The sequence below is a fragment of the Thermobia domestica genome, chromosome 2 (assembly GCF_964235325.1).
Source record: "Thermobia domestica chromosome 2, izTheDome1.hap1.1, whole genome shotgun sequence".
NCBI lineage: Eukaryota > Metazoa > Arthropoda > Insecta > Zygentoma > Lepismatidae > Thermobia > Thermobia domestica.
Genome location: NC_137455.1, coordinates 181,613,219 through 181,636,685, shown reverse-complemented (window position 1 = coordinate 181,636,685; position 23,467 = coordinate 181,613,219). Strand labels below are relative to the sequence as shown.

The window sequence follows — 23,467 nt, the reverse complement described above, 5'->3', positions numbered from 1 at the left end:
TAATGTATTTACATATTTACTGTTAGTACCGGCACCTAAGACCTTAAACCCGTCAACTTATGAGGGATAACGTCTCTCGGCGGCGCCGAGTCAGCAAGCACGCTATTCACGGAAAGTACTTCTCTAAAATATAGAATTGCTTATTTTACTTCAAATAGGCTATAAACATAATCCACACATTAATTTGTTCTATAATTATCTCAAGCTAAGGGAAGTTTTTTATTCATTCATTCAGTTTATTCAGAACTTTATAAAGGTCTTATGTTGAATGTTGTTGTCCACCTTAAAGTGAAAGCATCTAATTCGCCCAAATAAAGTTCAAAATCTGATAAAAATAACTTTCAATGTGATCACCTTAGTTGTAACAATAATATACTAACAAAAAGCTCAAAAACCCAGGTGGGTTTTAAGGCGTTTTTTTTCAGGTGGGTCCAACCCGAAAAAACCCGCTGGGTTTTTTCGGGCTGGGCCCACTTGGGCAAACCCTGTCACACACCCATTTCGAAAGTCTTCCGATCTTTTTTTATTGGTTTTGCTTAATATCAATGTTTGTGTCGCATATAGTACAATATTCCCTTAACTCTTCATTCAGTGACCCACATAATAGACTTTCTTTAGATTTCCCCATTGACAATTGTCAGTTCTGTCAATTAACAGTCTTGTGGATCAATAATTACTACTTTTCTTTTATTTACCGAAAGCAGTATATATTAATATTTGGTGTGAACATCTAAACAGGGTTAACATATATATTTCTAAGTTCTGTGCTTCTAGAAAGTTGAACACACAAGTCACACGCTAAGAATTATGCTTTTCGACAGTTTGTATTGCACATTAAGTTTCTGCAGTTCTGCACATGATCATTAGGGCTTGAACATGAGCAATAAAAATTACGATATAGGAAGGCTAATTGGTATAAAAGTTGATCAAAGTAGACATTAAAATTTACACTAAAAGAAAACAGACATTATAGTAGGGACGTGAAATAGAAAAAGTTTCAGCAATAATTATTGTGATTTTTTATATATAAGAACTATCTTCTTCATATCGTACACCCTCATCTTTTTTAAAGTGATTTAATACAAAGAATAGCTTATTTCAACTTTGCATTAAGTAATAGGATAAAATTCGAGAAGGGGGCGCGGTGGCTCAGTGGTAGAGCGTTCAGTTCCGGTGCTTGGGGTCCCTGGTTCAATCCTAGCTCGCGCCGTGTGGACTTTGTGGTGGACAAACACCGTGCTCATGGGTTTTTCGTGGTTCTCCCGTTTCTCCCACTTTCTTCATTCCACCATTTCATTCATTTCTCATCATCACCGTCTTCTTTAGCCTAACCGGCATAACCGTGGGACGTAAAACTTAAAAATTTCATTTCATTTTCATTTCAAAATTCGAGAACAGACACTTCAAACTGTTCCATATCCAGTATAGTAAATAACTTGTAAAAAATAGGAGAGGCAGAGTGTTTACTGACAAGGCTATATTTATTGAGGGACTAGGTTGAGGCCCCTAAATTTTGAAAGCTAATTGAAAATCCTTTGTGTTAAGACACTTTAGCTCCTAACAGTCTTGTTATAGTTTCAGGCTAACTATTGTGCGAACTTGAGTAATAAATCTTGCATACACATCATTTTGCCTGATGTTTTAAACCGCCCACTCTCATCACATAAATTATAAAGGGGAAAATCCATATCAAACTAATTAGTGATAGTTGCTGATAAAATTTATTCTTAATTTTTGCACACAAAGTTATACTATATTTGGATTTATTTATTTATTTATTTTTGAGCAATCGTTTTATATAGGCGCGTAAACCTATTTTACAGTTTACAAAGGTTTGTAGTAACCGCTGTAACTCCGTTATTTTTGAAGATAGTGATTTCAAACAGAAAATCGTCGGAAGAGAATTAAATGCACATTTTCCATCCAGCCACATTTATATGGACAAAGATCAGGGAGAAATACAGGCATAATCTGCTGAGCAGACAACATAGGGTTGGGAAATAGAAGGCCTCTAAACCTGTAACTGGAAAACAGGAGACAGGTCCCGTAGGGTCAAGGCAGAAAAGGAAAGATTATGTGCGATGCACACATGTGTGTCATTGCATCTCCCTATTTGCTCCTTCCCTACTCTGATCATCTCTTTGCTGACCAGTTTAATGCTCTCCTCCAGATCACTTCGCTTCTTTCTTCACACTCTCTTCCCCACTTACCTGAAAAGGTATTTTTTTATATATGAATGTTTGTCCTCGTCTCTTTCTCATTTAGTTTGAACTGTAGAACACTACACTCACGTCATTTCGACTACTACCGGCTCAGTCCCATGCACATATCAGGAGGTTGGGGAGAGTGAAAGTAGTAGTTGAAACGACGTAGGAATAGTGTTTTCGAGTTCAAACTGGAGTGGGAGAGAGACGAGAACAAATATTAAAACATTAAGGAATACCTTTGCAAACAAGTGGGGGGGGGGGGGGAAGAGTGAGGAAAGAAAAGCAAAGTGATCTGGCGGAGACTGAGACAAGTCAGCAAAGAGAAAATCAGAGAAAGAGAAGAGCGGACGTACATATACACGTTTGCACTGACATACATGTACATATTTATTGCATATCCTGTGCTTTTCTGCTCTAACTCTGTGGGGCCTGTCTGCCTCTCTGACCTATTTTCCGGTCATAGGTTTAGAGGTTTTCTGCTCCCCAACCTTTTGCTGTTTGCCCAGCAGACTACCTGTATTCCCTCGTGACCCTCCTCTATCGAAATATATGAGCAGTTCCAGGATCACGAATTATTGGGACAGAACGTTTACTTGTGACGTGAGACTTAACTAGTTTGAGGTTGTTTTTTTTTATGTGGCGAAATCACAAGAGGTGGTGCGCCGTGCAAACATGATAAAAACTGTGTTGTAAATCGAGAGAAGGCGATTGCTGCTATGTCATACAGAGGGCAGAAGGAGCGATGCTGTAGCCAAAACTGGTAACACAAGCTTTTAGAGTCCGAGAGTGATTAACCTCTACAGTGAGTTAAAGCGGTCCGTGTACTGGACAAGATGTCGTGCATTGAGTTCTACTACCCCTGTGCATTACAAGCTCGTGACGAGACGAATACGAAACTTCCACAAGCAGTGAAACCTATTTGATTGTGTTGATGTTTGAGTGATTGTAGTAGGAAGTGTCGGTAGTAAATAACATTCATGCGGTATACGAATTTGGAGGCATTCCAAATGCTCATGATTTTAGAGGAATACCGGGAAAAATTAAAGGGCTGCAGCTCGATTATACGCTGATCGCTATCCACAGCGACAAGCTATTTCTCACAATCTGCTGCGGAGATTAGCAGCACGATTGCGGCAGACAGGCAACATGCGTGGACGCTATGGTGTCCGGAGAAGAGTCGTACAAAACGAAGACGTTGCCATTGATGTGTTTGTCGCTATTGTAGTAAATCCTCATGTATCTTCGCGGCATATCGCACGAGATCGGGGTATCAGTCAAGGTAGTGTCCTGCGTATTCTGTGGAAATCACATTTTCACCCGTACCACCTCTCTCTGCATCAAGAACAAAGTAATGCGGACTGTAATTTACGGCTTCTGTTCTGCAACTGGGTGGTCAATCGCATGAGAAAACATCCAAATTTCATTCACTTCATTTTATGGACTGATGAAGCGACATTCTGCAGTGATGGCAACGTGAATCTTCACAATGCACATTACTGGGCAGCGGAGAACCCTCACTGGATGAGAGAAGTCAATCGACAACATCGATGGCGCATTAACGTGTAAGGTGGCATTGTAGGAACTCAGGCCATTGGGCCATGGTTTTTTGCTGGTCATTTAACAGGTGCAATGTTTCGTGATTTCTTGCGATACCATCTACAGCCGCTATTGGAAAACGTACCGCTCCATATACGTCAGGCGCTGTGGTTTTAATTAGATGGCTGTCCAGCCCATAATGCTGCCATGTGTAGGGAAGAGCTAAATGTTCTATTTCCGCAACGCTGGATCGGAAGAGGTTCCAATCCACAGTTTCCTCCGCGGTCGCCCGACCTTACTTGTATGGACTATTTTTTCTGGGGTCAAATTAAGGATCTTGTGTATGTCAACCGACCAACTACAATTCGCAACATGCAAGACTGCATTACAACCGCATTCCGGGCCATCAATGTGGCCGAGTTGAAAGCTGTTGCTCACAATTACGTACAGCGAATAAATCGCTGTATTGCTGTTCGGGGACATCACTTTGAACATTTGTGAAAGCCAGGGGGCATCAACTACACTCCGCAGAAGGTAAGCTGATTCTTTAGCAATTTACTCATCTTTCTCCAATGGCTTGATTGCAACGCCTCAGCTTTCTGTACCCATGTTTTGTTCCATGCTTTGGCAACAGCACATTCGGTTCGTCTTTCTTCGTTGCAACCAATAGTTTCTTCTTAAGTTTTGTTATAGCATCGTACATTGTCCCTCATCATAGTTCTCCCCATCCACTGCGCTTCTGTCGCAGCCATACGGAAACCACTCTCTTCAAATATTGCGTATGTCATTGGTTCCCTATTTAGAGCTTCATTCAACAGCAGCAAATGTACCTCTGCTTACTGTTACAGTATGTACCCTCCCTCGTCTGGTCTCTTGCTGACGCCATTGTTGTCGCCACTTACACGGTGTGATTCCGCGTATGTACAATTGTACGTCCCGTTCGTTTCAGACCAGTATTTACTCTTCCCTTTGGTTCCGCATGCAGAAACCCTCACATCATCTGACTTTGACCTCGTAATGCGATCGTGTTGCTGCCACAGAGGAAGAAATATGCCAACGTGTTTCCTCTCGACGTTTCTCCCATTGTGCGCTTGTTTCAATGGAGGCACAACCAACCCCTATTTCCATGTCAAATTTTGCAGATGACCCCCGTTAGATATATTCACCATACGCCACTGATGTCGCTACTATTGTTATTGCATTTTACACATACGATTTGGTAGTTCAGTTGTTTGTTTGACGGCTCTATGTGCATTATTAGCTGAGATAAAGGCCTGCTACGGGTAGTCAGATACAAGTCTGCAACAACGCCTCTAGCGTCTAAATGGAAAAGGATATGATATAGTTTGTCCTCTAAAAGTTGCATGACATTTAATGTCCTTTCGAACGATTCCAACAGTTATACCACTTTCCATTTCAAATATTGAAGTTACCCCCCGTTGGAGGTATTTACGAGACGCCACTGGTCTCGCTACTATTTTTATTGCATTCTACACATACGATTTGGTAATGCAATTTTTTGTTTGAAGGCTCTACGTGCAGTATTAGCTGCGATATAGGCCTGGTACGTTCTTATTGAATCACCCTGTATATACTGCAAAAATATAGAAAAAAAGGATTTGTTATGATGTAGAGAGTCAAATATAGGAGGTGCAGGTATTAAAAATTAATATTTCAAGTTAAAATTAAAGCGCGTGCATACACACACCGATTAATTTATCATTCATTTATAATTATTTATATATATATATATATGGTTATCAAAATAATGGCAACACGTGAATAAAATGCCACTTTAATATATTCCTATGAGTGTGAAACGTTTATAAGTTGCATAGTTCTTAAGGAGTAATTCGTAATTGATTTTTAAAACTCTTTTGTGTACTTTTTTATTATAAAAAGACGTTCTAATTTGTTAGAATTATAAATTTTATTTATAATTTCCTTAATTTTATTATATTATTCTGAAAGTCTTTTGTTGTATAATTGAAACTACAAAGTGGGGAAACTTGACATTCTGTGTCTGAAGATCTTTTACAGTGAAAAAAAAATCTGCAAACTGGTAAAATTCACAAGCGTTTGCGGAGCCGGCTTCGATGGTTTTAAATGCATACATGCTTTTTGATCCTTGTTTTATTAATCACAAGATAGAAGTTAGGTTTTTGCACGCACATTGCTTTCTACTTGTAATTTTCTATTTGTTTTGGTATAAATTGGCTCTTCAAAGTAGTAAATATGGGTTAATGTGTATGCAAAATACTCGTAAAGTAGACAGTTTCAGCTGCATAAAGCATTTTGATGAACCATAGAGTGTGGAGTGAAAGAAGTATAGGTAACGAAACGTAAACTGAAATTACAAATTAGTCATTGATGAAGACGAGATACAAATATTACTTACTTGTTTGATCAAGTAATTGTTTTAGTAGTTCATATACGCTGTGGTTGTAGAATATAATATTGAAGAAAAAATATTATAAACCACGATTCAAAGTTGATGATACATAAGCCATTAAATTTGAAAGATTAATTTTAATCGACCACTTTTATTATTTAATTTAGATCAGTTTGCTTTGGTAAGAAATGTTAAGTTTATGCTTGCAAAGAAAATTGTGATACTATGAATGTGTGCTTTGTGGGACTGAAATTTTTAAGATTACAAATGTTACTTTTTTTTTCTTTCGTCAGAGGAACAGTGCTGTGATTGTATCAGTAGATCAGAGGGCAACGCCTGAAGGTGAAAATAGGTCCGATTTTCCACTCTATCAGTTAGGGAAGGAGGTATGTTCGGAATAAATTGTTTTGTGTAGTTTATTATGTTTAGGATCATTTATATTTTTTAATTTTTCCTACAAAATCACCATGGAACCTCATGCAAGATTGACTGATTTATTAATTTATGTTCTTTCCTGCAGCGAGCTATATCAAATAGATTGGAACCTGGAACTATAGTTTGGTTAAAGCATAGGCGTTAGCCAATTGGCCACGAGAGAATAGAAAATTAATACAAGAGAATTACCGAATATACAATTTCTATTTCAATTATAAAGAAAGATAATATATCACTTTGTATTCACTGAATAGTGATTTAGCTAATAGAAAATAGAGTAAGATAAAAATACTTCCAGTTGCATAATACAGCAAAGAGAGTTTATGAGAAGAATGTAAGACTTAATTTTCTGAAAATTCCATTATGCTTTGTACTTTCTGAGTTCATGTGATTTTCTTAAGAATTTTGAGGCAGTTTTTCTTCTTAAGGAATCCTCTCCTAAGTAAACCGGAGTAAAAATAGTAAAGAGGACACTACACTTTTTCTTTTTTTTTTTTTTAATTGGTAAGAGAGTATTAAAAATACACATATACTATATGTTCGGAACAGACTCACCAATCACGAAAAATTAAAAAAATCAGATCAGTTTTTTCGTGATTGGGAAGCAATTCGGGAACTATTCCGGTAGAAATTGTCAGAACTGCCTGAAATAGCCTGTACTTAGGTATTCGGGTACCTAGAAAGCCTGAAATAGGACATTAGAATCCTATGTATTATCCAGTTAAAGTATGTGACCCTTATCATAGCTGTTCATTGCTTAAACTTATTAATAATTTCGTTTCATAATTATTTTAAGTAGAAATCCCGTGAATTACGTTTTGGATGTCAAATTTTCGACTTCTAGGCGAATTACAGCGTTTAAAACCCGAAAAATAAAGTGTATTGATACGAGACTAAGAAATTTTAATATTTTTTTGTGAATTTGAAAAAAAAAAAAAAAAATAAAAGGTATTGAAATTAGCTAGCGTATTTTTTCAAGTGACAAATACAAATAAAGCTTTGTTCAGTTCAAGTTTCCTGAACTCAATACCAGCGCGTCATATTTTGGAGTTAAGTTTCGAACACTTTATTGCCGTAAAATTTTGATGCTATTCTGTCAGTTAATTCCTTTTTTATTTTCAAGACGTCACGAAGATTTCATTTTTATCTATACATGAGCCCTCGTGATTTAGAAGTAACAATGAGAAAGTAATATTATTGTTTCCAGTTTTTACTATTTAAATATTTCAAAACAAATTTTGTGTACTTTAGAAAACTATTACTAATGAAATTTGATTTCAGGGCTTCGAGCATCTGGATCCTTTTGTACCAATTCAAGTTGATGAATACAACGATCAAGAACTTGAGAGTTGTATAGCGTATTACATCGAACGACGTTGGTTACAGTCAGAGAAAGCACAAACTGAACAAGGAAAGAGGGAACTAGCATTCCTCAGTGCAATGAATCCTCATAAATTAATGAAACTGTGTTCCTCACTGTAACTTTTTAAAAACAAAAATCTTTTTGTAGAGCAAATACGCTTGTTGATACGTGTGAATACAATATGAAGTGTACAGATGTATTTTTTGAGTGATGTTTGTGTGCGTGTGAATGCTAAGATATGTGTACTTGTGATAATATTTTCAGTCATTAATATAGAGTATTTCTTTAATTTGTATACTTGTAATTATTCTTTTGCAATAACTACATAGTATAGATTGATAAGGAATATGTCATTGTTATATGGAAAATTTAAGAAACCAGTGAATCCTTTGGTGAAGGTACCATTAACAGATATGATACAGGATTAGGTGTTACAAACAGAATATTTCTAAGTCAAAAGATACTTTAATAAACAGATTTGGACAACATACGGATTGCCTGTGGTTATGGTAACAAAGCTATTGTATTATTTGCGAATATTATTTGAATATAACGAATTAATACGGATCATGGCGTGAAACTGTTGTAAATCTAGCTTTAGGCTCCGGAATTGTTTAGTATGTCATATTTTTTCTTAAATATTACAGTAATGATTATCAGTTATTCCACTTGTTAATAGGTGATGGAACAAAAGCGCAATAATGCATGGTCAATGAGTACAGACTTAATAGGTAACATTGTTTTTAATAATTTTATTCCTTAGATTTATTTTAAAGTAATTTCTTCAGGCTCTAGTTTTTATATTTTTTGTGCCGTTCATTACGACCAGTGGGTCTGAAAAACGTGATATTAAGTAGGTTCATATCGTATTCAGACTGACCATCCGTACTGTCGATTTTTAAATTATTTTTTTTAACTTTTTTTTTATTTTTAAACTTTTCCCTATGGTGAAGTTGCTTAACGTCTTAATAATGCAAAATATATTGACTTATCACTTTTAGGGAAGTCAGGTCTATTGGTCAGGAATAAAATCTGATTTAAAAAAAAATAAAGAAAGAAAAAAGAAAAGAAAACTTGATCGAAAGCCTTTTTGACAGTTATGTCGTCACCATTAATAATGGTAGTTCGTAAACCACACTTAGACTGTGATGTAGATTATCTTTTCTGTAGAATTTTCTGGACTGAACAAATGCAAGTTTCCCACGCCATGTAGTCTTTATACACATGAATAAGACATTCGACGTTTATATAAAGGAGATATGTGTCTATTGGTAAAAATTCAAGTAATGTCGTTATGCGTGAAGAATTTAAGAAATTAGTGAATGCTTGGGTGAAGTACCAGAAACAAATTAGATACACGATTGTGTGTTCAAATAGAAACACAAATACGGACATCTATAAAAGAGCTTCGTTCAGAAACTGTTGTGAATATGTTTTTAGGGCTTATAGCTCAGAAACTGGAGTGAAAATCTGAAACATGATTAGAGCAACTCTTGATCAAAATGATTAAATAATTTCTTTTATCTCGAAATCTCGCTCGGGATAAAGATGCAGAGGTGGCGTTGCAAACATAGTAATTTATCATCAGTGGCGGAGTAAGCACTAACTTTTGATGGTAATAATCTATTTAAAAATGTTTAATTAGAAATATTTGTTTCTCATATGTACGAAGGTTTGTATTAAATATACATAAAAAAAAGTGTCAGAGATTCAAGATAATCGCTGTTGACTGATGAGACATTACAGGAAAGTATATTTTAAATGATTCATTTCGTGTTTTTGTGTGTGTGATGTGAACGCAAGCTTATGAGTGAAGTATACTTTGTTACTCAAAGTTCGTTTTCTGAGCGTGTAACCACCTGCGGACGATGGATTGCGCTTCTTTAGTTGAAGTGAATTGTTTTAGGCTACTAAAGAGATGAAACTTGAAGAAGCTATGTCCGAACTGAGTCAGTTGGTTATTCCAAATTACTTCGTCAACGCTTCTGACAATAGCAAGAGTTGCGGCGGTTATAGCTCGATCGAAGCAAAATCAGTTCTTAAGGTTTATCTGCTCCGCTTCAAGTCTCGTCAAAAACTTCCACCACATGGCGATGCTGTTACGGTCAACACCAATACGTACTGTGTGAATGGGAACTTCCACTACTTTTATTTATTTATTTTAATTTAAAAGAACGGTGTGTGAAATAAATGACTAAATAAATAAATATTTCTTTCTTTTGTATATGCAATATGAACTAAGAAAGTAAACTTTAAAAAGACTGTTAAGCTACGCCCACTTGAAACGACTCTGCACCATGTTTCCATGGAAATGGTGTAAATTGTGTTCAAGATTCTATCGGAAGTCTAAGGGGTTATCTGCATACAGACCAAATAAAGCGAGTTTAAGTTTGGCGATATATTGTAAAACTGCACTATAATAATTTACTTTCTACTCCCTACGTTAAACCAAAGTCACTCTTGCCGTAAAAGTCTTAATTATAGTACCCATGATTGACTTGGTGAGTTTAATAGAATACACTATGATCTCTTAGTTTTACGATAACAGTGCTTGGGGTGCCTGGTTCGATATCAGCTCACACCAAGTAAACTTTGTAGTGGACAAACACCATGTACGTGGGTTTTCTCGGTGTTCTCCCGTTTCCTCTCACTTTCTTCATTTCACTCATTTCTCATCATTACCTTCTCCATTAGCCTAACTGTCATAAGCGTGGGACGTAGAACTCAAAAATTTCATTTCATTTCATTTTCTACGATAACAGAGGCAGGCTTAAATTCTGTTACTATACTAGTTATTGAACTTTTTCGTTGTATGCAATATTTTAGGTATAAACTGTAAAGATACAGAATTAAATTCGTTACAATCATTTATTAACAAATGAGTCTTGTACTACCATAGCTAATTTATATTGATTACCACTTTAAGCTCTTACTTCGTGAAGTATAATTTAAATCATAAAGACTACAGTTACTACTAGTATATATCAATTTACACTAGTGGTGGGCATAAAAAACGCGGTTTCGGTTTTCACCAAAAACCGGTTTCGGTTTTCTCTAAAACCGGTTCGGTTTCTCACCGGATCTGGTTTCGGTTTTCTTCAAAACCGATTCCGTTTTTTTCAAAATTTGTTCTATTTCAGACCAGAATAGTGTTTCATTGTTCTCCGGAAACCGATTCCGTTTCGACACAAATAATTTTGTGTTTTCCAAAAGTTTTCACCGAAACCAGTTTCCGTGAAAACAACCGGTCTTGAAAACCGAAACCGGTTTCGGTGAAAAACCAAAATGTCGGTTTTCCAGATTTCGGTTTTTCTAGAAACTGTTTTCCGGTTTTTATAGAAACAGGTTTTGCCCATCCCTAATTTACACTATGCTAAAGTGTACAGGACAAAGGCACTATTTCACTTTCACACCACGCACTTCTTTTCAAGTTTGAATATATGTAAAATTTAATATAACCTAATTTCATGTAAAGTCAATTAACCGAATTTGCGAATCAAACAAAAGAATAAGGTAGTTACTAATAACATGATTTTGCCAATGACAGAATACTTAATAATAGTAATAATAATAATAATAATCGATTTGAAGTTTGAACAATTTTATTTACACATAGGTAGCTAGTTCACTTGCCTCTTAATCTATTCTTTTATTTAAGTTCTGCTGTAGTCGATATTGCGATGAAACATGTTTAAGAAATATTTTTCTTCAGCTATATATATATATATATATATATATACTTTGTTTTTGTAATATCGTATGAAGATATGCTTGTGCAGTTTTGCACACTATCTATTTTGGGAAAAGCCAGACGTTATCTGGAGAGACACCCATAATGTGGACCAATGATTTTTTTTTAAAAAATCAGTGTTTCTCTCCTGGATATCTTTAAATATTGAAAAGTGTTTGAAGATATGTTTTAAGGGATATTTTACATCAGTGTTTTACACTTATTTTTGAATTTAGATATTAAATTCGTCTTTTAGTGGAACTTTTCATTTTTGACGAAGTTGAGCTTTTATCTGACAAAAACGAAATATTGACGGCCATCTTGGTTTTCTTTTAACCTCGAAGTTTTGATATATATATATATATATATATATATATATATATATATATATATATATATAAATCATATACATAAACAAAATTGGTTTTGTTTAGTCTTGAAGCTTCCACAGAAAAGATACTCCAATCTCCGACTAGATTTGATTTGGTTATTTTTGATATACGTAGTACCTGTTCTGCTGGATAACGGTCAAGTGATCTTAAGTAGTTGCTTTTTCGACCGCAAGATTTGTCTGTCACAGGTTGAAATCTCGCTCAGGGCGTGTGTTTCAGGTATTATCTTTTTCACAGTTCATTTGTTTATCATTGATTTCTCGTAGTTTTCTTTAGCCTGAAAGGTAGAGCCATGGGAATAATTTTATATATAAAACCCATCTGGCCTGCGAGTGATATGTCGGTATTTATTTTTAAGAAGAAACCTACTTTTGTCGCTAAGCTGTTTGGTTGTTCAATGTGTTTATCAGTATCACATTCACGGTGTTCCATTTCGTTTAGTTTATATATATATAAAGAAAAAAAAGAACGAGATGTTACTTAGTGTTGACAGATCGTGGTCAAAGTATATTTCGAATGAAAATAACTTTTGACAATGGGAAGCATCTCAACGAGAGTAACTATTTCAGACAATAGAATTTTATAAACAGTAAAAAATTTGCAGGGAAAACTATAACAAATTCTATTCTTTTCTCTCCCAAGTCTATAGCAGAAAAACTTTAAATTTGATTTTTTTTCATTTATTTGTTTCTTAACGTTACTAGGTAAAACATTATTTTAATGGCAGATCGCTAATTTCTAGAGCATAAGACTTGTTATTTGATTTCATTTGACCTTAAGTAGTTCAATTCATCTTACATTTATACTTCTACATATTGTGTTAGTTTACGTAGCAGAAGCGTTGGATGTAATACCAAGACAAAACACTTAAAATCAGTAGCTGAGGTTTTTATGTTGAGTTGGATATTTTGCGCAAATTGAGATACGGTAGTGTTATGATCATTTTCATATTGTGCAAGTCTGTAACAAAATATATATTATAAAATTAAGTAATTTGTTATATATATTTTGCTATGTATTATAGACATTTTGAGGTAAATATGGTTAATTTTGTATACAAAATATGATGACATGTGATAATAAGAACAGTGGAGTGTAAGGGATTAAATTTATTTCCGATGTCACATCTGTTGCTATGCTACCACTGCATAAACCTAGTGACTCATTTTGGTTACTAAATTCGCTAATGGCATATTTTTATGTGTATTTATTCTGTGTCAATTGCTAATGCTTCCAATGCAAGCAAAATAAACTGATTATTTAGTAATTACTGCTGTTGTTATTAATGGATGAATGACATCAGTAAATATACAAGATAAAGAAAAAAATCCTTTATAGAAATAAAGTCAAGTGCAAGAAGTAAACTTAATCTATATATATAAAATTGAAAATCACTATGTTTGTGACTCTAAATCTCCTGAACAGCCCTACCGATCTCGATCAAATTTGTAACATGGATGAGGTTCGAGGCTGGGCTGGTTTTAGGCTATTCACTTTGATGGTAGAACTGAGGGGTGGGGGAGGAGGAGGAGGTATTAAAAATAAATGAAACAACTCCTGAACCACTCGACCGATCTTGATCAAATTTTCAACATAGATGAGGTTCAGGCCTGGGATCGTTTATATGATTTAAATTTGACAGAGAACGTAGTGGAGAAGAAGGAGAGGGAGATATATAAAAATCAATTTATATAAGACTGAAAGTTACTATTTTTGTAACTTAATAACTCTTGAACTATATGACCGATCTCAATCAAATTTTCAAGATACATGAGGTTCGGATCTGGAAACATTTTTGTAATTTCATTTTAACGGTAGATCCTAGGGGCGGGGGAGAGGAAGAGGACGTATAAATAAAAACTAATAAAACCTAATAACTTTTGAACCCAACCAATTTCGATCAAATTTTCAACATATATGAGGGTCGGGCCTTTTATCGTTTCACTTTGACGAGCCAACCTAGGGGATGGGGGATATATGTCAAATAAATTAAAATTAAAATGACTGCCTTTGTGACTTCATCACTCTTGAATCACCCGACCGATCTCAATGAAATTTTCAACATACATGACTTTAGGGACAGGGATTACTTTAGGCTATTCACTTTGACGATGCAACGAAGGGGAGGGGGAGAGAAATTTAAAAATGATCAAAAATGACTGATATTAGTGTTGAATCTATAGCTTTTGGGGTCGATGAGAGAAACCGTGACATTTCTGATGCTGTTTCAATCCAAATCCAGCCCTGATAGTTGGGGAGGGGGAGGGTACAACGTAGGGGAGGGGGATAAACATTTAAAAATGATCGAAAATGACTAATATTAGTGTTGAATCCATAATTTTAGGAGTAGCTGATATTAAAAGTGACAATTCTGATGCCGTGTGCTGCAGCATGGAGGAGGGGAAGAGAAATTTAAAAATGATCAAAAACGACCGATATTAGTGTTGTATCCATAGCTTTCGGAGTCGGTGAGAGAAACAGTGACACTTCTGATACTGTTTCAATCTAAGTTCAGCCCTGGTAGTTGGGGAGGGTACAACGGAGGGGGGATAAACATTTAAAAATGATCGAAAATGACTAATATTAGTGTTAGGAGTAGCTGAGATTAACATTGACAATTCTGATGCCGTGTGCCGCAGCACGTGGAGGGGGAGCTATATATAATAATAATCGAAAATGACCAATATTAGTGTGTAATCTATAGTTTTCGGGATCATTCAGATGAACAGTGACATTTCCGATCCGGTTTAAATCCAAAATCAGCCCCGCCACTTGAGGGAGGGGAGAAACAGATATATAAAAATGATCGAAAATGACCACTAGCAGTGTCGAATTTATAGTTTTCTGGGTCGCTAAACACATGAGATACGGAGTTGTGCATTTAAATTTTCATTTCAACCCAGCGAAGCGGGTAATATATGCTAGTAATTTTTAAAATTCTGATCGTAGTTCTATCTTACGCTGCTTAGTTTACTGAAGCAAGCGTTAACAAAGCATTACCATTCGACTCGATTGGCATTTGTATGTTTGTCCCTCTATTCTTGTTCCACGATAACTCTCTTAAAACTTATCCGATTTTAACGAAAACTAGTATATATCTTCCTTCAACATGCAGAAACAACCCCGTTCTTTGGACTAGTTATCCATCAATTAAAAAGAAGGTAAAATCCACCCCATATTACAAGTTTGCACATTTACATGCAAGACAGTTTTCCAGTATATAGTACGGTACGTAAGAGTTATTCGATTATGACAAAATGTACTGTCAATTTTCTTTATGGCATTGTATATACCCTCACAGCTTGAGACTAAAAACTGCCAAGAATGAAAGGATGAATTCAACCCACTCCTGCTCTTCCCCCCCTTCCATAACAATAAAAAATATTCATGGTAAATTTTGATTTCGGTGTCATATGTCGTATATTTTCTTTGAAACTTCCCAATCATAACAGGAAGTTAAAGTTAGTAAAGAACAAAGTAATGGATTTAAAATTCTAGTATCCCCGATTTGTTTTAGATTTCCACTATAAATTTTTCAAAATTCATTAGGTTTTGATACAATATAATCTAAATTTTCTTTGACTCTTCTTCACAATCTCCAGTGTTTGGGAATGAAAATCAGTCAATAATGGACTGTGAATTTCTTCCTTAATATGGCATGATATCCCCTTCCCCCCTCCAATTAAATATATAATCCAAGATGTCTTTCTTAAAAATATTTGATTTTCATAGAAAATAGTATGTACTTTTTGAGGCTTTATAATCATTCCCACTATTCGAATTTTAAATCAATCGAGAACGAGAGACTGAACCTCTCCTCTCTCCTCCCAGACTTTGAAAAACACTCTTATATTATTCGATTTCAACACAATATGATGTATGTGTTTATTGAGATTTTTATATAATTCTCAGTCTTGCGATTGAAGTCAAACAAACATGAGGACTGATTCACCCTTTGCCAGAGGATTTCAATGATAACTTTTGCAAAAAAATACAATTTCGTCGAATATGGTCTAAATTTTTCCGGGATTTTTTGTTTCAATTTCGTGCAGTTGAAATGGGCCAATAATGAGGCAGCACATTCTCTCCATTTTTATGTAACATATTTTCCTGAATATTTATTAAAAACACAGATTTTTATATGATGCTGTGTATGTTTTGACATAGATTAAGAGATTTACTGCTATAGCTTGGGGTTGAAAATAGCGAGAGGGAGAATCGTTGTATCCTGGTCGTCAGTGCATAGAAGGATTGCTTGAAGTTCTTTCGTGGAATCCTGTTGAAAATCCTAGTTGAAGCCCTCTTAATGGCTGTTACGTCATCAAAGTACGAACCTTTGAGTGTAGACTGAGCTTAGGAAATGGAAACTAATAGCACGGGGTCAAATTTTGTGAATAGGGAGGGTGGGACAACACACAGATCTCTTTTGGACAAACGTCTTGCACAATCACTGCCTTGTGACTTGGGGCATTGTTATGGAGTAGACGCCATCAAATATCACTCCGACACTTGGGTTATGATACGTTGCAGTAACCGCTTCAATACCTCAAGGTATATTGAGGCATTAATTGTCTATCCTGTAGGCACAGATTCCTTATGCACAATGTCTTCACTATCGCGAAAAACAATGAGCAAAAGCTTGATTTTGGATTTTGACTGGCGCAGTTTTTTTTTTTTTTTTTTTTTTTGGCTTGTGAAGAGTTAAGGAGACTTCCACTCTGCACTCTAACGTTTTGTCTACGATCATATCGAGAAACTCATATCTCATTCCCAGTAATGATATTCAAGAGGAAGTTAGGGTTCCTATTGGCGGTAGCAATCAGTTCTTTGCGGTGCTCAACCCTGCCCCTTGATTGGTTATTTGTTAAGGAATAACGCACACAGACTTTCCTGTTGTTGAAATCGTGGGTTATTATTTGCCTCACAGTTTCTTTGTTCACTGCGACTCCTCAGCAAGGATTCACAGTGTCGCATTTCGGTCTTCCAGTCATACTTTCTCCACCAATTCCTATGTTCTCACTGTCCTTCTGCACCTGTTCATCGTCTTCAATTGACTCTCGTCCCTCCCTGAAACGCCTATGCCATGGAAATACACGCACATGTAATAGTCAAGTGGCTCCATACACTTGCTGCAATACGTGGTAAGTTTCTGTAGCAGTCTTACCTAGATGTGAATAAAACTTGATGTTTGCTCTTTGTTTGATGTTAAACTCAGTACGCAGCTTAGCAACACCTGTCTACTCTCATCACGACCATATACGTAACTACCAGTCAAGGTCAATACACTTGGTGTCCGTTACTCATGAAACATTCCTCTTTGTTTGCACCTCAGCTCAATTGCTCACCTTGAGCCGATTTCAAATTGCCGTACTGTGTATATTATAAAAAGATTCTACTTAGAAGGTCTAAGATGTGTAACGTAGCATTCCCTCATAGATAGAGGGGTAAAAAGAGTTCGAAATTCGAGGATGAAAACAGTAGGATTCTGTTCTAACGTCAGGAATTAAATGAAACAAAATCGTGGATAAAATCTAAAACTGTTATTTCCTTCAGCAGTAGTTTGTTGTAAATCTGCCAGTCTTGACAAATTGGTTAGATACTTAAGTCAAATATGCGTAATGAAATTGAAGGTTTCTATTGCTTTCTATCGTCATATAAGGGGATATTTATTATAGTGTCTGCATTGTGTAGACGAGCGCTTCGTATTGTTACTAATGCTGCAGCCGATACTTCTACTGAGGTACACTTTCAGGTTTTTTTTAACGTCTAGTGTACTAAAGTGATACCTTTGAATCCCCACATATTTGCTGCACATGACCCCTTGTTCTGTTCCTAGATTGAATACATTCTCAATTAGCATACACAGCAGATAAACTGCAGATTTCTATTTTAGTAATTCGAAATTCTAGGTTATTATATGCCTCTGGTATATTTAAATGCAGTGCAATCACGATCACCCCTTTTATTCAAGATGCACGAAAAACAGGAGGCAAAAATTTGTTCATCATCAGAAAATCGAATATTTTCTGTCGAACCAAGGTATGAAATAGGAAAGTGTGTCTGCATGGTCCTTTATGCAGGTACAAATTAAGTATCCCTTTCTATTTATTTATTTATTTATTTTATGTTAACTACATCGGAACGGAAATCGAGAAGTTAGGAAAATATCAATAGGACCAGTAACGAAGCTACAAGATAAGCGAGGTACAGCTAAGCTTGCTTTTTTGTGTGTGTAAAAGAAGCTCGAACTGCACATTTTAATCAGTAATTTTTAAAGCGTCATAAATTATCAGCTAGTGGTCGTTTTTCAATTCATTGTAAGGAAAGCTGAATGTGGTTAACCTAATAGAGCCATTCGAAGCAAAGCTTGAGGGCTCTGACAAATTATATATGCATATATTCTCTTGAGTTGAGTTGACTTTGAGTTTTACGTCCCGTTCAGCAGAGAGGCTATATGAGACGTGGACCTACTGATTAACGTGGAATCCGAACCACATGAGCTCCCGCCGGGAATCGAACCCGGGTCTCCCACGCCAAAGGTGCGTACGCTAACCGCTTAGCCACGAAGGAGCTCGCATATATTCTCTTATAACCCACGATAGTCAATCGATTAGCCAAGAGCAAGTTGGATATATACATCACAAGACAGGAATGGAAATTGTAGAAAATTGTTTCGTGTGTAAAAACCGAGTTTACTATTATACGGCAAATTTTATTTTGATTATGTAAATGTACCATAATCCGTGTTTTAAATATTAATGAATTCTGCATTGACTTTCGAACATCCTTCTGAAAGATCTGGATTCAAGACACTAAAGAAATTAGAATATCTTATAACGGATGAATATACGTATGTTGATGTGTGGACATGACAATCTTTGTAACGAATCCATAATTGTATACAGGTTATTCTTAATCCTAATTCTCAACCTCTCCCGCTACTCGAATTTTTATTAATAATTTTTTGATTGTAAATTCTAACTCAATATATTTTCCATACATTGACTGATACTGACTGTAAATGTGTAGGTGATACATGTCGTCGACGAGATGAGATGAGCCAAGAAAAAAGTTTTTTTGTCTCGATTTTCGAAGGATTCTTTCTCGTTTAGTCTCGATTCTCGAAAGATTTTCTCGTCTCATTTTCTAAATTTATATATTTGTCTTTTGGAAGTAGTCTTGGTAGGATACTGTATAGAGATAACAGTAAGTAAATTTGTTGTGTTGAATAATTAAGTAAAAATGGTGGGCCCGCGGTAACTTAGTGGTAAGTTACAGTGCTTACCTCTGGTGCGTGGAGTTCCTGGTTCGATCCCGGCTCGTCTCAAGTGCACTTTGTGGTGGACAAACCATGTGCGTGGGTTTTCTCGGAGTTTTCCAGTTTCCTCCAACTTTCCTCATTTCACCATTTTTGTTATTCTTTCACATCTTTAGTCAGACCCATTTTGAGTAGTTTTTCTTTTTTTTTTCATACAAACGAGTGGCATACTTATTTCGGTTAACTGTCATGGTTATGCGTGGGCAGTGACGAACCATCTAGTTACATGTTATCTGTGAAATGCAATCTATAACAACAGAGAGGGATGAATATTACTTCTAGAGGGAATGACAATTTTTTTTTCATAAGAGGTGTTTGTATCAGTAAAAGTAGTGTGAAGAGATCAATGATTGGCATTCACTGATTGATATTGATAGTCGATCTATCGATCGATTGGAAACTGAAAACTTGTATTTTTTTTTTATTAGAAACTCATAATTGTTAGAGACAGTTGTGTTTTTTTCCTTACATAAAGCTATTTTGACGGAACTCTGAATGACAAGACACGGAAGATTAAATCATAATAATGGTTTCAGCTGTGTCTGAGAATGTAGATAATGTTGTCTTCCGTACAGAAGGCTGTTTGATCCTTATGGTAGCAATTTGCAGTCGCCATCAGAGGCGATAGTTTCGCGTCAGCAACGTGACGCACGCAGTGCGGAGTAGCCAGACTCTTGTGTACAAGCCGTGCAGAGGAGAGACGTGTGTGAACAGAATGCCGCCGAAAATCGATCCTTTTTGGGAGGGCTACATCGCAGCACTTACATATAGGCTACAACTATAGCCGAATAAAAACACAGTGCAAGAAGAAAGGTTTCACAGTATCTGATAAGGGAATTAATGCAGCCATCCATCGCAATGCAAACCCAGAGCAAACCATTGCCATGCGTCGTCAAAAGGGGCAAAAGAAGCAACGGATCCACAACGCAGTCAAGACGTCATTGCCAAGGTATGTAGGTTTGTGACCCAGGAGAATCCACCCATCCAACGTAATATAGCGAGGCATGTTGGACGGTCAACTGCAACTATACACCGAATCATACGCGACAATTTGGGACTCAGAAGTGCACACAAGCGGCGGGTCCATGTTCTGAAGCCACGCACATCGCAGAACGGCGGGTGGCATGCAGAAAGCTGTATGAAGGTTACCTGGCAGGTGACAAATGGCGTTATGTGATCACCTTAGATGAAGCATGGATCTATTTGACAGGATCCCAGCAGATTCGTGCAATTTACTACCGCCGCAGTGATGGAACTGATCATGCAAAGTTGGTTCGCTCCTGCAAGGTGAGTTTTCCAAAGGGATTTATGGTAGTGACGGGATTCTGTGCGAAATGAAAGCTTCTGATACACTGGGTGTCATCAAATGTCAACCTGAATGCAGCGTATTATATCGATCATGTACTGGAACCCATCTGTCGCCAACATGCCCCGGCTTTGTATGGCAATGAACTGACAGAGTGTTCATCCACTAGAACAAGGCCAGCAGCCATACTGTCAAACGAACGGTGGCCTACATGACACATATGGATCAGGAGACAGGTGTAAAGGCTATTCCATTTCGAGACATCCCCGTCAAGTCACCAGATGCACCCCCTATGGACTTCTGTGCTTTCGGCCTCCTCAAATGGAACATCAATAAGCGTCGTCCGACCAAACTCTGTGGCCTTTGGAAAGTGTGCAAGGAGGAGTGGGCGAAATTCGATCAGGCAGTGCTCAATAGAGGTCTCCTTCAGTGGAAACTATGATGTCGTGCAATCGTTCACCAACGGGGCTCTCACATCGAACATGATCGCTGGTGGAAACGGGGTTTTACGCCCTAGGGCACGGGTCTGTACTTCATTACCATAAGGCTGAAACAAGCCTTCTGTATTTTTGCAGGATTTGAAAAGTGTTTATGTTTGTAATGAATTGTGTCAATGTATGATTTATGTAATAAATGTTGAAAGAATCCTTTTCCCTGATGAACTAACCTTTTTACGTAAGTATCTGTGGACACGAACTTCACCCCGAATTCAACACGTCGGAGAAATTCATCTTTATAAACCCAGGGCTACCCGGAAGAAAGATAGTTGGAGTTGACCGGGAAGATTCATTGCAGACAGACAGTCTGCCGGGAGATTTTGGTATAATTGTTTAAGTCCATCGAGAAGTTCTAGCGAGTCCAGTGGCTAGCGAGTCAACCGAGTATAACTTTCTGAACAAGACAGCCGTTCTTGCTAAGAGCCCGTCGACATATCTTTCGATGATCGAGCAACATCGTGTATCTGCCCATGTTACCAAAAATGGTTGGCAAAATATTGATTTTTAGTTGATATCACCAATTATCAACCGTTGAAACGATGGTTGGGCATGTCCGCTTTGCGTTTGTTGGGCCAACGCACCATTTCTCAACGTTGGTCCCACGAAGAAAACAACAGTTTTTCAACAATTTCCCAACCGTTGATGTCGCGTCAACCATTTGTTCAACCACGTTTCACCCGTTAATGTTTATGTCAACGTTGGGCCAACAAAAGATCAACCGTTACCGCAACCGTTTGACAACGGTTAGCATTTTACAACGTTGGCCCAACAAAAAGTCAACCGTAATTACAACCATTATTCAACTTTATACACATATCAATCATATATCGACGTTGGGCCAACGACAATAGAAACGATAACACAACCGTTAATGAACTTCAACCATATATCGACATTGGGCCAACGACAGGACACATGATAAGACAACCGTTAATGAACGTCAACCATTTATCAACGATAGATCGACGTTGGGCCAACGACAATACAAATGATGACACAACCATTATTCAACTTCCAACCAGTTATCAACGTTGGTCCCACGTTGGGCCAACGATAGGTAACAATGATATTTCAACCAACATGGACTGGATGGCGGGGATGGTAGCTTCCTTTGTCGCAGCAGGAGAATAATGGCATTGTACCTTGTACAGAACTAGACAATACTGACGCAGCCAGTGGTGTACTAGCCATTATTAAGCAAATTTGTTCATATTTTTTATTTCTGTACACCTATTGCAGAGTTGTATTTTCGCCGGTTCCAGCTAGCATAGAAGACAGCGAAAAGCCTAGCAGAAACATGGAAAGTCCACAGGTACTGTAATTTCTGAAATCTTTCCTTCCCACACCCTATCCCAACCATCTCTCTCCGAATAATCTAAAATCTCTCTCTATTTATTTACGTGAACTTAACGGCGCGTCGTCCGCTCCCAGTACTAACATCTATCATTTTAGTAACATTTCCATTTTCTGCTTGACGGCGCCGCTTAATCAGATCTTTATTTCCTTGATTAAGCACCCGCAAAAGTAGTTAATTTATTAAGACATATGGACATATTTACTACTTACTGTGGAATCTGGATCGGGAATGAACGTAAAATTAGAAAACTTGAAGAAAAGACTTGCTTCTCCCTCACTTTGACTATCATATACATACATTCTTTTTGTAGGTGTGCATGTTCCAGAGTTAAAGCCGAGCCAGTTTTGACTAGCCCTAACCAAACAGAAACATCCGGTGTTAAAACTTGACTCGAATGACCCGATCGATCTGGTCTGAAAAATCTAATTAACTAGGAATTTCGGCGTCGTATTTTTCATGCTTTGGGGATAAAATCTCTATTCCTGGTCACCTCTGAAAGAAATACTGTTTAAACGCAAGGAAACAAATAAAATATCTTCTTTGTTCTCCGGGTTATCAAGTCTCAATCGAATCACCGGGTCAGTACGAGTTCGAATTCTCGACCCAGTGGCGATCCATAACCTAACCCACATCATCAAACTGACACGATGACCCGTTTCAGCTCTTGTGTGTTCATTTATCTGTGCGAATTAGAACGTCATATTCGCAATAGGTGAAATCGAGAGTGGAAGTTCGAAACATAAATCTTCAGAGATGACTTGAAAATGCCCCTTTTTTGGTTATTTCAAGAGAGAATGTATATTAGTTTGACACAAAATTTGTTTGCACCCTATAATTCAATGTATTTTATTTACGTTTGGAATATAAAATATACAAGGTATGCTTAGGCTATAAGGAACATTCAATTTTCCTTTCGAATTTATAACTTTTCATT

The 23,467-nt window shown here is 36.8% G+C and overlaps 1 protein-coding gene across 1 annotated transcript in view; it reads left to right on the top strand.

The window, feature by feature from the left end:
- The window catches only part of mRpS29 (mitochondrial ribosomal protein S29), a 39,331-nt gene extending 26,009 nt beyond the window's left edge, over positions 1 to 13,322 (top strand). The window contains exons 8-9 of the mRNA XM_081748140.1: positions 6,429 to 6,521; positions 7,852 to 13,322. Coding sequence (XP_081604266.1) covers positions 6,429 to 6,521; positions 7,852 to 8,052 — 294 coding nt within the window. The 3' untranslated portion in view covers positions 8,053 to 13,322. The remainder of the gene's footprint in view (positions 1 to 6,428; positions 6,522 to 7,851) is intronic.
- The last annotated feature ends 10,145 nt before the right edge of the window (positions 13,323 to 23,467 follow it).